The sequence below is a fragment of the Prionailurus bengalensis genome, chromosome B4, assembly GCF_016509475.1.
Source record: "Prionailurus bengalensis isolate Pbe53 chromosome B4, Fcat_Pben_1.1_paternal_pri, whole genome shotgun sequence".
In the NCBI taxonomy this organism is placed as follows: domain Eukaryota; kingdom Metazoa; phylum Chordata; class Mammalia; order Carnivora; family Felidae; genus Prionailurus; species Prionailurus bengalensis.
Window position 1 is genome coordinate 79,092,605 of NC_057358.1, and position 12,769 is coordinate 79,105,373.

Genomic DNA, 12,769 nt, shown 5'->3' on the forward strand with positions numbered 1-12,769 from the left:
AATAAACGTTAAAAAAAATTTTTTTTAAATAATAAATAAATACATAAATAAATAAATAATGGTACTTAGTTTTATCATTGAAGAGGGAAGTCCTTTATTGCAACAGAGTCCAGAACCCTGGCCCCGGGAGGGGTGGGGCACTAGAATGAGGGGAATCAGTCTGGAAGCAGCTTCACTGAGGTGGGTGGCTAGGGAGGTAGCAAGATAGAGTCCAGAGGCTGGGAAACCAAGGGTCTGGGGACAGAATCTTGGAGACCCACAAGCAGGACCAGAACTTGAACTTCCAGTGCCAGCTGTCCACACTTCTGTATTGTCTTGTTTATTCTCCCTTGGTGTTTCGGAAAGTAAATAAGGGCCTGTCCACACTTAGTCTAGGCGGCCAACATATCAGCCTAGAACTCCCTGGTCGTGGCAGTGAAACCACAGGCCAGGGATGCGCTGCCCCACCTCGCTGTGTCCTAAACCTCTGGTCCTGCCCTAGACCTTGGAGGCTGCATTTCAGCAAAAACAGGCAAACCCCTTTACACATTCCACAGAATATATCCACACCCATATACACACAGCACACCCTCCACATGCAAACACAGAACGCACACGCCCTTCGCATACTCAGCTGTGTCTATAATATAAAAAGTGCATTTAAAAGGGTGGAAAGCGGGGAGGGGGGGGGGCAAAGACCACTGTAGGGTGGGTGCAACCGTGAGTGGAACAGGAAGAGCCCACTTATCAATGCCAAGTCCTATACGATCTTGGCTTCTAAAAATTGCAGGTGTGACACACACCCAGTTACTAGAAATGGACTCTGGGCTTCTGAAGGGATGGGAAAACCAGGACTCCTTGGTCCTCAGCTGCAAAGGAATCACGATGGTAAAAAGACATCTGTGGCCACCGAGAAAATGCCATGTGCCTGGCTGAGGAGGAAGAGGAGAGGCTTGGGAACTGAACTGGGTTCGAATGCCAGACCCTCCTCTTTCTAGCTGGGCCAGTTACTTGGCCCTATGTGCAAGCGGTCCTGTGATGCTATAGAAAGGAAACTGAACTCTCTCCTGATAATACCACCCAAAACCTGCTCTGCTGGCCTCGAAGGCTTTGTTGCACAGATAAAATGAAATGGGTATTTAAGAGCATGTTAATGGGCAAGGCGTCATCTGGCTTTCAGCAAAGAAGTCTCTCTGGGAACAGCCTAGAGAAGGCCAGACTTTCCTCCCCGGCGCCCCCTACTTTCCAGGACCCCCTCCCCCCAGCTTCTGAGTCCCAAGAGAGGCCTCCCGACCACCTCTCCCCCACCTCACCCCACCCCACCCCTTAACACGGGCTGCACACAGCCAAGTGGGATTGGCAGAGCCATCTGAGGCTTTATTTGGGAAAAGACTCTTGAATTGGCTTTTAGCTGGGGGCAAGAGGGGGTACCCAGGGCAGTGGACTCCCCCTAAGGGTAGGCCGAGGACTGGGGCGAGGCTTAGGTGGGCCTCCCGTTCCCGATGCTCCCCTGCACAGCTCCTTCCCCCACAGGCTCTATGGCAGCCACTGGAGCGGGGAGGCTGGGAGAGACCACAGTGGTTGTTCACTTGGACAGGACGTCAGACGACTCGGACACCAGCTTCCCATCACGGGTCTCGATCTTCTTCACCACCACAGCCTTAGAGGAGCTGACACGGCTGGAGGAAGCAGAGCTCCCACCAGAGCCGAAGCCAGACTGCATGGCGTAGCTGAGGCCAGGGCTCATGAGGCCCCCGTAGGCTGAGACCAGCCCACCTGGTCAGGGATAGAAGCAGTCACATGAGCGCACAAGGCCATGTACACATCAGACTCCGTGTCCCCTGTTCCCTGTCACTCCCTACATAGTCCGCAGGCCTGGGAAATCACCCTGCTTCGTTATTTTAGGATTACTGGGGGGAAACCAGGAGCAGAGTAGGACAGAGCTTTGAATTAGTTATGTGACCTTGGACAAGACATCTGACTGCACCCCAGTTTCCTCACCTGTACAAGAGGGAGACGTATAGGAGCTGGCTGAAAAGGCCCCACCCTCCTGCCCTGCACCCCAGGGCCAGGACACTCACCTGAGTAGCCGGTGGAGGTCTTAGTGTGGATACTCATGTTCTGCATCCCAGACTCCAGCCTGGACCCAGAGGACACACGAGACATCAGACCCAACTCCTGACCCTGGTTCCAGGACCACGGGACTCAATTCCCACCCCTCCCCATGCCAGGTCCCAGGGCTGGGGCGCCAGGGCCGCTCAGAGACCCCAACACCCACCTGCTCTCCTCGCCCTCCAGCAGCTTGCGGTAGGTGGCGATCTCGATGTCCAGAGCCAGCTTGACGTTCATGAGCTCCTGGTACTCCCGCAGCTGCCGGGCCATGTCCTGCTTGGCCCGCTGCAGGGCGGCCTCCAGCTCGGCCACCTTAGCATTGGCGTCCTTCACGGCCAGCTCCCCACGCTGCTCGGCATCAGCTATGGCGGCCTCCAGGGAAGCCCTCTGTGGGGGCAGGGAGAAGGTAAGCAGGTCAGGGCAGAGCCTGGTTATCTCCTCCCCCTGCACCCACCTTCCCTTTCCCTTTTTTAGGGACCAGACCCTCTCCCTGACCTAGATTAACCAACTCCACCTAGCACCAAGAAAATGCTACCAATGAGCTTCAGGAACCCAAATAGAGTGGGGCGGGGCAGTGGCTGGCGGTGGTGGAGCATGTGACTCTTGATCCCAGGGTCATGAGTTCAAGCCCCACGTTGGGTATAGAGTTTACTTATAATAAATAAATTAAAAAAAAAAAAAAAAAAAAAAGGGAACCAGAATAGGGAAATCCAAGCAGTTCCCAGACTCTTCCTTGAACAAACTTCTCACCTGGGACGCCATGAAGCATCATCCCCGCCCTAACTGGGCCAGCTCTCTGCTTTCCAGACTGTGTTAAAAGCAGCAGAGCCTGACCTTACCCTGATTTACAAGACAATAAAATAAAGCAGGCTTGGGAGAACCCATTCTGGACCCCAAACTGTCTGTCGCACCCCCTCTGGCCCCTGTGACGGCCCCAGGAACCTCTTCCGCACCCTTCAGCCTCCCAGGAGCAGCCTGAGAACCTGGAAGTCCGGTCTAGGATTCTTTCCCAGGCCCCTCACTCCCTGATGCATTGCTCGCTGTCACCCACACATGTCCAGGGATCCTCTCCCACCGCCAGCCCAGCCCATACCTGGTTTTTGAGGCCCTCAATCTCAGCCTGGAGTCGGTTAATGTTCCGGTTCATCTCGGAAATCTCCGTCTTCGTGCGACGGAGGTCATCCCCATGCTTCCCGGCCAATGTCTGCAGCTCCTCGTACTGCAGGTATGAGGCAGGAGTGAGGCAAGTGCCCTGCTCATCTCACCTCACCCCTGCCCCACCACACACACACACACACACACACACGCACGCACACACCACTGCCGGCCTTCTTCCAGACCTCCAGGAACACGGATATCCCTGTCTCCACAGTACCCACTCAGCAGGCCCAGCTCACAGCAGGCAAGGTCGACTTTGAAATCCTGCTTCCTCCTTAAGTACTAGGGCACAGAACCAGCCAGAGGGAAGGGCCAGCCTAGTGACCCCACTCTTCACCTTGATCTGGTACATGGTCTCAGCCTCAGCCCGGCTGCGGTTGGCGATTTCCTCGTACTGGGCCTTGACTTCGGCAATGATGCCATCCAGATCCAGGGAGCGGCTGTTGTCCATGGACAGCACCACAGACGTGTCCGAGATCTGGGACTGCAGCTCACGGATCTCCTGTAGGCGGCAGGTGGGGTGGGGGGGTAAGGCCCTGTCCCTGCACCCAAGAAGCCCCCTCTGGCAGAAGGGACTTCTTTAGGGAAAAAGCAGGGAGGCCAGCAACAGAGGAGAGAAGCAGGTGGAGTTAGAGCTGGGGAGAGGGCCACGTTCCTGAAGAAGGAAGACATGTCAAAGACCTGAAACCTGGGGGGAAGTACAGGTGAAAGAAGATAAGGATAATAAGGCAACCTGGCTTCAGGTGAGTAACCTGAGCAGCAGCGCCCTTCCACACTCAGCTACCAGTAGTAAGCCCCTGAAGAGCTTTCTAGAAGGCCCAAAGATTCAGAACAAAGGCTCTGGGGACAGAGCAGGTTCAGGTTGTAGCTGGGTCACCACTCTGTATGAAGACCTTGGACAAGATACTTCACTCCCGAGCCTGTTTTCTCGCCTACGAAATGGGGTAATAAAGCCTCCCTCACCCTCATGCAGGGGGGGCAAAACATATAGAACCAACACGCTGGGTTATGTCAATAATTGTAATCATTCAGTTGGTGATACTATGTCTGCTGATGCACTGGGGGCTGGGAGGAGCCTCTGACAGGGCGGGGGACCCTCAGTCCTCAGCCCCCAAGAACATACCTCTTCATACAGCTGCCTTAAGAAGTTGATCTCGTCGGTCAGCCCTTCCAAGCGGGACTCCAGCTCTACCTTGTTCATGTAAGCTTCGTCCACATCCTGGGTGGTAAGGGAGGGGCAGCCTGAGCTGAGTGTCCACACACAACCCCAACCAGGGACACTCAATGGCCCAGACACAGAACCTCTAACCAACTGACTTTTCCACCTCACTCCATGGCCTGATTCTCCAGCCTCAGCCCCATCAACCTGTATCCCCAGCCCAAACACGTTTACCTCAGTTTCTGCAGCCCTCCTCCTCCTCCACTAAGAGGCCCTTCCATGGCCAGACCTCCATTTTCTTAACCACGTCCTAACATCAATGTTCAGAGTTCTGTCCAAATGTACCTAAGTATCCCTCAGTCCTTGTCTATCTTTCTATGCTGTATACCTGGGAGGCACCCAAATGCCCCATTACTTGGACACATTTAGGGACAGAACCCGGAAAACCTCCTAATCCAAGTCTCTAAGCTCCACATCCCATGTCTGGTCGGGGAGGAGTGTTCCCTCACCTTCTTGATGAGGATAAATTCATTCTCCATGTCTGTACGTTCTTTGATCTCCTCCTCGTATCTGGTGAGGAACAGAATTAGAATCAGAGGGTGAAGGCAAAGGTGAGGTTATCCTGAGTATTTGGGGAGGCAAAATCTAGGAAACTCAGTTCATGAAGGACACGAGGGCTGGGCTGGTGCTTCCGCCCCAACCAGTCAACTCTTTCCCCACCCCTACCCCAGCCTATCATCAGCCAGTGGGGAGGCCTGTGGCAGGAAACCCCTCTCTGAATCCACGTGTGCACATTGTATTAGGCATATGAAGAGGGTTAGCAGCGGGGATTGACAGGAGACCTCAGACAGAACTTTCTGGAGTGTGCTGGAAATCAAGGGTAAGGAAAAAATAAGGCCAGGGCTGCAGGTACGTACCAGAGGCCTCTCCCATCTGATGCTTACGACGTAAATATTAACATACACCTTGTTGTCCAAATCTGGACAGTTCTGAGATCGAAAGGGGGTGGGTGCTGTTAACAATTATGCCTGGACCATGGGCATAAACCTAGACTGTCCTGGAAAGCCTGGGCCTCTGGTCACCCTAATTACATAGGACTGCACTGCCCAAAAGCAGAGGGCCCTGGGGTCTTAGGCAGGGCAGGAGGACTTCAGTCGGTAGGGGGCGGTGGGAGAGCAGCTCACTTATTCTTGAAGTCCTCCACCAGGCCCTCCATGTTGCCAAGCTCCACCTCTAGCTTCAGCTTCTCCTGGCCCAGGGTGTCCAGCTGCCGTCGGAGGTTGTTGATGTAACTCTCGAACATGTTGTCCATGTTGCTGCGAGCGGTTTTCTGCTGCTGCAGGAGGTTCCACTTGGTCTCCAGAATCTTGTTCTGCTGCTCCAGGTGCCGCACCTGCATGAGGGAAGGAGGGAGCAAGAAGGTCCACATCAGGCCATTGGGTGCAGTGTGGGGGGAAGCAAGCACTGTCCTTTCCTCTAACCCACTTCCCGGGCAGTGGGGTCTCCAGAACCCAGAGAGCTGGTTAGCTGTTCTGGGAGAATCACCAATGGCCTGAAAGAGACAGCACGGCGGTGAGTGGACTAGGGGGCCATGTGCCTCTAGTGCTGGGGTGGGGACAAGTGGGAATGATAGGCAAGTGCATAGATGGAAGGGATCAGCTAGGGGAGTTACGCTGAAACGATACTCATAGAACGAATAGGTCTTCTTTACTTAGACTGTGTATTACAAATCAGCAAGAATAGCCAAGTTTCGATTAATACTTTATGTAAGGTTGAAAAGGAAATTCAAGGGCTCATATCAAATATTACTGTCATCATCATTATTATTGGGAGTGGCTCTGAGGGACTCCTAGAGATTACAGAGAAACTTGAGCTCTTCGGCCTGGAGAACACTGACCAGAAGACCCAGGTTTTAGCCAAATGCTGCTACCAACCTGTGCCGAGCAACATTCAGTTGCTTACTCTCTCTGAGCCTGGGTCTCCCCAACCCTGCGGTAGCCTAGAGAAGCCCAGGCGGGCCCTTTCAGGAGCCTATCTCTGTGCAGATGTCACTGGACGTTGGGAAAGGGGCAAGAGACCAGGCAGATCTATGTGCAAACCAAACACCCCCGTCTCCACCACACTCCCTTTGTGATTCTCCAGCATCACGGAGGTCTTCCCACTACTCCCCCCCCCCACCCTGAATCCACAGCCCTCTCCTCCGGCCCCAAACACAAAGTTTCTGGGTTCCTTGGGCTCAAGGGATCCAGATTTCAGGAAGAAACTAGGGCATATCAAAAAGCATTTTTTTTATAAGATTTTATTTTTTAAGTAGTCTCTACACCCAACATGGGGCTTGAACTCACAACTCCGAGATCATGAGTCACATACTCCACTGACTGAGCCAGCCAAGCTCCCCAGAAAGGAAATTTTTAAAAGAAAGAATAACAGACTGGTTCCAAAAACAAGAATGTGTTTTTCTTAACCCCAAGTCGTCACTTTTTCTGTTCTTTAACTTGAGGGGACTTAAAAGAGAAGGTGGATTTAAGGGTCTGGTCGAGAGCCAACAAATTCTTCTCTAGAAATCCTTTCTTCCCCATGTCATTCAGCCCCCAAATTATAAAGAGTACATGATTTTAACCTTTAGCCTTACTGGACTGCTTAATATGAGCCAAGCACTGCTAAGCTCTTTACATACATCATATGCTTGAATCGGCAAAACCTCTTTGATTTAGGGATTATCAAGCCCATTTTATAGATGAGATCAGATTTGGCAAAACAGCCCCATCAAAGGGAAGGGCAGAGTACTGTGATCCAGGAACTCGGACTCAGAGCCCGGTGCCTAACTACTCACTTGCGAGGACCCCAAAGCTAACAAAACCCCGTCAAGGAGTAAAGTCAAGGGTGCTTTGGGCCAAGGGGGCAGCAAGCCGGCCACAAACAGGGGAGTGCCAATTCCCTGGGGGACTCCAATTCCTAAGGACGTAACTCTGCCCCAGGATTTGCCTCCTTCCCTTCCCACAATGCCTCCAGGAGCCACTCAGCAGGGAGTGGCCCAATCCTCCAGCGCGCTGGGCACTCCCCCCCACCCCCACCCCCACCGGGGCCCCTGGGGCAGCAAACATCCAGGCTGCAAACCCGGCCAGGTGCCTGCCGTCGGGAAAGTGGAGCCAGGTTGGGGCGGAGCCGGGGTAGGGAAGAGTGAAAGGGGCCAAGGGCCGAGTGAGGAGAGGGGCGTTGGCGGACAGACACCTTATTTGAAGCCATAAACTATGGGGTTGAACAGGACACGAAACCTGGGCGAGGTATCCAACGCCCGCAGACTTTGAATCCTGGATGGAGCTTTCCCGAAGCCAGGCCCTGGCGTCCCCTCACCCCGACCCCACCCCCCAGAAACTAAGAGCTCCCCAAGTAGGGGAGCGCTCCCCCACGATGGAAGGCCTCAGCCCCTCACCCCACGGGGCGGGGCGGGGCGGGGTGGGGGGAGACGGGGTGGGGGGGTAACCGAGGCTCTGCCCCGCCCGACCCCGCCCACCCCGCGGGTTCCCAGGGCAGGGGCCGGGTGATGACTCATCTCGGTGCCCCCACACCCGGGCCCTGGGACGACAAAGGCCTCAATCAATATTTGCCTGGTTGAGTCAAGGCACCCGTTTCCTTCTTCCAGAATCCTATCGAACCTTATTTAAATTAAAAAAAAAAAAAAAGCAGAGGGGCACCTTTGGGGAGCCCTAGGGGCAGGGCTAGGGAGAGGGTGAACCTGGACGAGGGGCCTCCCGTCCCACCCCACAACTGAACAGCTAAGGCTCTTCCAGGCCTAAAGCTTCACAGCCCGGTCAGCACTCGGGTAGGGGTGAGATGCGTGAAGGGACGAAGCCTCAAGGTTGAGAGTCAGAAGCGGCCCGGACCCTCTCCCCACAGCTGCCCCAGCCCAAACCAAAATGCACGGGAGGACTGGGTCATCGCTGGAAGGGAGAGTGTTGCAGGGTGGGTGGCGCCCAACAGGTCGCCAGTGGAGAGCTGGAGATGTACCCACAGACTGGGTGACCAAGAGACCGGTCGGGACCCCTGGCAAGCCCCAGGCACTGCCAGCCACGCGGGGGGCGGAGCGGGGGTGGGGGGCAGTCCTCACCTTGTCGATGAAGGAGGCAAACCTGTTGTTGAGGGTCTTGATCTGCTCCTTCTCCTGGGTGCGCACGGCCTGGATGTTGGGGTCCACCTCCAACTTAAGGGGGCTCAGCAGGCTCTGGTTCACTGAGACAGCCGTGATGGCCCCCATACCGCCGGGCCTGCCATAGCCCCCAACCACACTCATGCTGCTGCCCAGGCCACCCCGGAAGCTGCTGCCGCTGCCCACCCGGGACAGGGCAGAGCTGATGCGGGAGCCAGGCGCACTAGTGAAGGAGAGGCTGCTGAAACCCCGGGGGCCGGAGGAGGACACCTTGTAGGACTTCTGGGTCACCCTGATGGACATGGTGGAGGCCGGTGTGGAGGCTGGAGTGGAGGCGAGTAGGCTGAACCTGCCTGAGGTTCGAGAAGAAGCCGAGAAGCTGCTTCTATGGTGGGAAGAGCTCCCCAGGGTTGGCCCTTTATAACAGAGAGCACAGCCCAAGGGGAGGGGGATCAGCCTGGTACCTGAGTGGCTAGGCCCTGAGGGGGCTGGGCCTAACCCGACACCTGCCACCTACAGGCCGGACTCAGGTGGGGGCAGCAGAGAGCTGCTCCTACCCAGGAGCCCACTCTAGCACTGCCCCAAAAGCTCAGAAAAGAAGGATTCCGGAAGTGTAAAACTGGGGAGACCGGTTGCCTTGCAGGGGCCCCACATAACAAAGAGACTTGCTTGGGGTCACCGAGCTGCTGCAGTCCTACTCTGGGCGTCATCTCCTTCCCTCCTTGGAGAAATAAATGCAAGGACTCAGAAGCATAGCAGGAAAGGGATCCCTGAACCCCCAACACCCCAAAGACACCACCTCATGTTGTCTCCATGTACGGTGATTATGAAACTCTGCCCAGGCTGGAGGACAGGCCCTCTAGGTTCCAAATCCTTGAACCTGAGGCCAACCAACTGTCTGGTATCTCCTTGGTTGCTTTTTTTAAAATGTTTTTAACATTTATTCATTTTTTGAGAGACAGAGCATGAGCGGGGGAGGGGCAGGAGAGAGGGAGACATAGAATACAAAGCAGGCTCCAGGATCTGAGCTGTCAGCACAGAGCCCAACGTGAGGCTCGAACCCACGAGCCCTGAGATCATGACCTGAGCTGAAGTTGGACGCTTAACCGATTGAGCCACCCAGGCTCCCCTTCTCCTCAGTTACTTTTTTTTATAGTACCCAAAGTGGCTAGGTAAATAATTGTGGCATAAATGCACACACACACACACACACACACACACACACGCATACACACTGGTTGTCTTCCCTCTGGGTCTCTAGGTGCAAGATAAAGTGAGATCCAACAGAGCACTTTTCCTGCACACGGCCTAGTGCCTTCCTCTCCTCCCAAGATCCCAGGATTCCCCGGGGCCAGGCTGAACACTGTAGGCCTTACTAAAGGGCACAGAGAATGAAAAATAAGGACTAAGGAAAGATGAGGGAGCCCGGGAGAGAGGGAAGCTGCATTATAATTGCTCCTTGGAAGAGTGAGTCATTCCCATAGCGCCCAGGGGGTAATTCACAGGAAGGGAGGCAGGATCCTGAGGCAGGAAGGTGTGGGGTGGGGTGGAGTTGGGGGCACTGATGGCGAGTCAAGCTGTAGCCACCTGGCCCCTCTTTCTCTTCTCAGGCCGGAGGAGATGGAGGAGTCCCTGCACCTGTCTCCCTGAACCCATTATTAGAATGAGTCAGGACAGCAGGTTGGGGCAGAGCACGCACCTGTAGAAGGTTGGAGAATGGGGAGCTGTGCAGGGCACCCCGGGGCCTGGGCGGGCTGGGCGGGGCAGACTGCAGGTGTAAGGCAAGAGGTTTGGGTCCCTGAGGCAGAGATTCCAGCTGCAATTAAGTGATGACTGGGGCTAGATTTTCGGAAAGTTCCTGCAGGGCATGAGGTGGGGACTGGGTGACATCCAACTTGATGCCAGAAACCTGAGTCCCTTGGAGGAGACGGCTGAGCAGCACACGCCCCCCCCCCCAGGGAAAGGGGTGACAGTGACTGCCCCCACCTGCCAGGAGGCCAGGTATACAGGATCCTTCCCATCCTTCAGCAGACACGCTCAGACTTCCAGAAGGAGAGACACACAGACCCCTACCCAGAGGGACAGAAAGACCCAGCAGCCCCCTCTTTGGCGACGGAGATAAATCCAAAAAGAAAAACACACAGAAAAGCTCCACTCAGACCAAACGCACACACAGATACACACTCGTAAGTCCCTTCCAGAAAGATGAGTCAGAGACTCCCAGAGGGAACACAAAGACCACATTCCTTTCTCCCCTCCCCTCTTTTCTCCTCCCCACTCTCCCCACCACCTCCTGAGGTACTGGACCAGCACAGCAAAATCCAGTGAGTACCTGTTTGCACCAGGCCCTCTCCCAGCCCCTTCAAAGAAGATTTGATTTCCAAAAAGTGAATCGAATGCATGCCCCCCTACCCCTGCAACAAACACCCACGCTAGCAAGGCAGAGAGACTTCTCCTTCCAGAGACCAAAGGGAGGGCATGTGGGCCCATGGCCAAAACCAGGGACGGAGAGCTGAGCCGGAAAGAGAGAGGGAGGGGCTGGTCAGACAGGTATGGCAGCCCTGGGGAGGGAGGACACCAGCTCCCCACTTCTTCCCCTCCCCAACAACTGTCATCAGGTGGACCAGGGCAGATTAGGGGCAGGCAGAGGTGGCAGGGTGGGTGGGGAGGAGGGGGGGATGTTGGGGGGGCGGGGGGGAAGGATCCTACAGGAAGTCCTGAGCACAAAAGAACTACCCAGAGCCAGTCCTGACATCTCAGCCCCTCTGCCTCCACCCACCTGGCTTTCTGGTTCTTAAAGTGCGTTTTGTTTAAGGTGAGGACAAAGGGGGTTACAAGGAGCCCTGTGGTTTTCAAGCTGTGGGGCGGCGCAGAACTATCCTAGGCTAGAAGTATGTGCATCTCATCTGTCAGCTCCCTGTTGCCCAGAGACCCCAGCCAACCCCTCCCCTGATGCCCCAAGCCAGCCTCAATGCAAAAGAAGGCCCGAGCTGCCCTCTCCAAGGGCCCCTGCCTGGGATTCTGGGGTTGGAGGCAGAAGGGAAAGGCCCCGGAACTAGGGCCAAGTGGTGAGTGAAGAGAAAACCAGCCTGGGGCAGCCCAGGGCCCAACTCCTTATAAGGCTGTCTCTGGTCACTGCGGTCTGCCCAACAAAAGGGAAAGCGTTGACTGTGCCCGACCCTGACAACCCAGATGACTCTGCCCCAAACTGCCTTTCCTAGAGAACAGAAGGAGGAAAGAGGAGACAGATGGTATAGCTCAAAGACCCCAGGAGGCCTTGAGTCATGGGCAGCTGTGTCAGGAAGCGGGGGGAGGGGCAGAGGTTGGTGGGCAGGGTAGTCGCTACCCTCACGTCTCTCGAAACCATCAGGAAAGATGGTCTGCACAGAGTTCCTCTCGGTGATCAGGAGAGAAGACACAAGACACCGCATTCATAGCAGCACTATTCGTAATAGCCGAAAAAGAAACAACCCAAATGCCCACCAACTGATGAATGAATGGATAAGCAAAATGTGATTGATGAGCCGCATGATGGAACATCATCCATATTAAGAAGGAATGAAGTCGTGGGGCGCCTGGGTGGCGCAGTCGGTTAAGCGTCCGACTTCAGCCAGGTCACGATCTTGAGGTCCGTGAGTTCGAGCCCCGCGTCAGGCTCTGGGCTGATGGCTCAGAGCCTGGAACCTATTTCCGATTCTGTGTCTCCCTCTCTCTCTGCCCCTCCCCCGTTCATGCTCTGTCTCTCTCTGTCCCAAAAATAAATAAACGTTGAAAAAAAATAATAAAAAATAAAATTCTTTAAAAAAAAAAAAAAGAAGGAATGAAGTCGTGATATATGTTACAATATGGTAACACTTTCACTGCTAAGTGAAGGAAGCCATCACAGAAGGCCACATACTGCATAATTCTATTTATGTGAATTCTCCAGAACAGGAAAATCTGTACAGACAGAAAATCGGTTCATGGCTGCTGGACCACCTCCAGCCTGGGTGGGGAGTGGAGGTGATTGCTAAAGAATAAAGGTATTCTTGGGACACTGGGTGACTCAGTCGGTTTAATGTCCAACTTTGGCTCAGGTCATGATCTCACAGTTCCCAGGTTTGTGGGTTCGAGCCCCACATCGGGCTTTGCACTGACGGCGTGGAGCCTGCTTCAGTTTCTGTCTTCCTCTCTCTCTGCCCCTCCCCTGCTTACTCTCTCTCTCTCTCTCTCAA

General features: G+C 54.7%; 1 protein-coding gene across 1 annotated transcript; it reads right to left on the reverse strand.

Annotated features, from left to right (window-relative positions):
• Nucleotides 1-1,330: 1,330 nt before the first annotated feature.
• On the reverse strand, nucleotides 1,331-8,966 carry KRT8 (keratin 8). Its single transcript, XM_043564028.1, has 9 exons — nucleotides 8,517-8,966; nucleotides 5,593-5,801; nucleotides 4,918-4,978; nucleotides 4,373-4,468; nucleotides 3,587-3,751; nucleotides 3,185-3,310; nucleotides 2,258-2,478; nucleotides 2,061-2,119; nucleotides 1,331-1,755 (listed from the first exon to the last, which is right to left on the reverse strand). The coding sequence occupies exons 1-9, from the start codon at nucleotides 8,856-8,858 to the stop codon at nucleotides 1,565-1,567; spliced, it is 1,470 nt and encodes a 489-aa protein (XP_043419963.1). The 5' UTR covers nucleotides 8,859-8,966; the 3' UTR covers nucleotides 1,331-1,564.
• Between the last annotated feature and the right edge of the window lie 3,803 nt (nucleotides 8,967-12,769).

Excerpts from the sequence above, each read along its gene's own strand:
- KRT8 (XM_043564028.1), bottom strand. The coding sequence starts at position 8,858 with ATGTCCATCAGGGTGACCCAGAAGTCCTACAAGGTGTCCTCCTCCGGC. Across the intron at positions 4,469-4,917 it reads AATTTATCCTCATCAAGAAG|GATGTGGACGAAGCTTACAT; the intron begins GTGAGGGAACAC and ends CTTACCACCCAG. Across the intron at positions 1,756-2,060 it reads GACCTCCACCGGCTACTCAG|GTGGGCTGGTCTCAGCCTAC; the intron begins GTGAGTGTCCTG and ends ATCCCTGACCAG.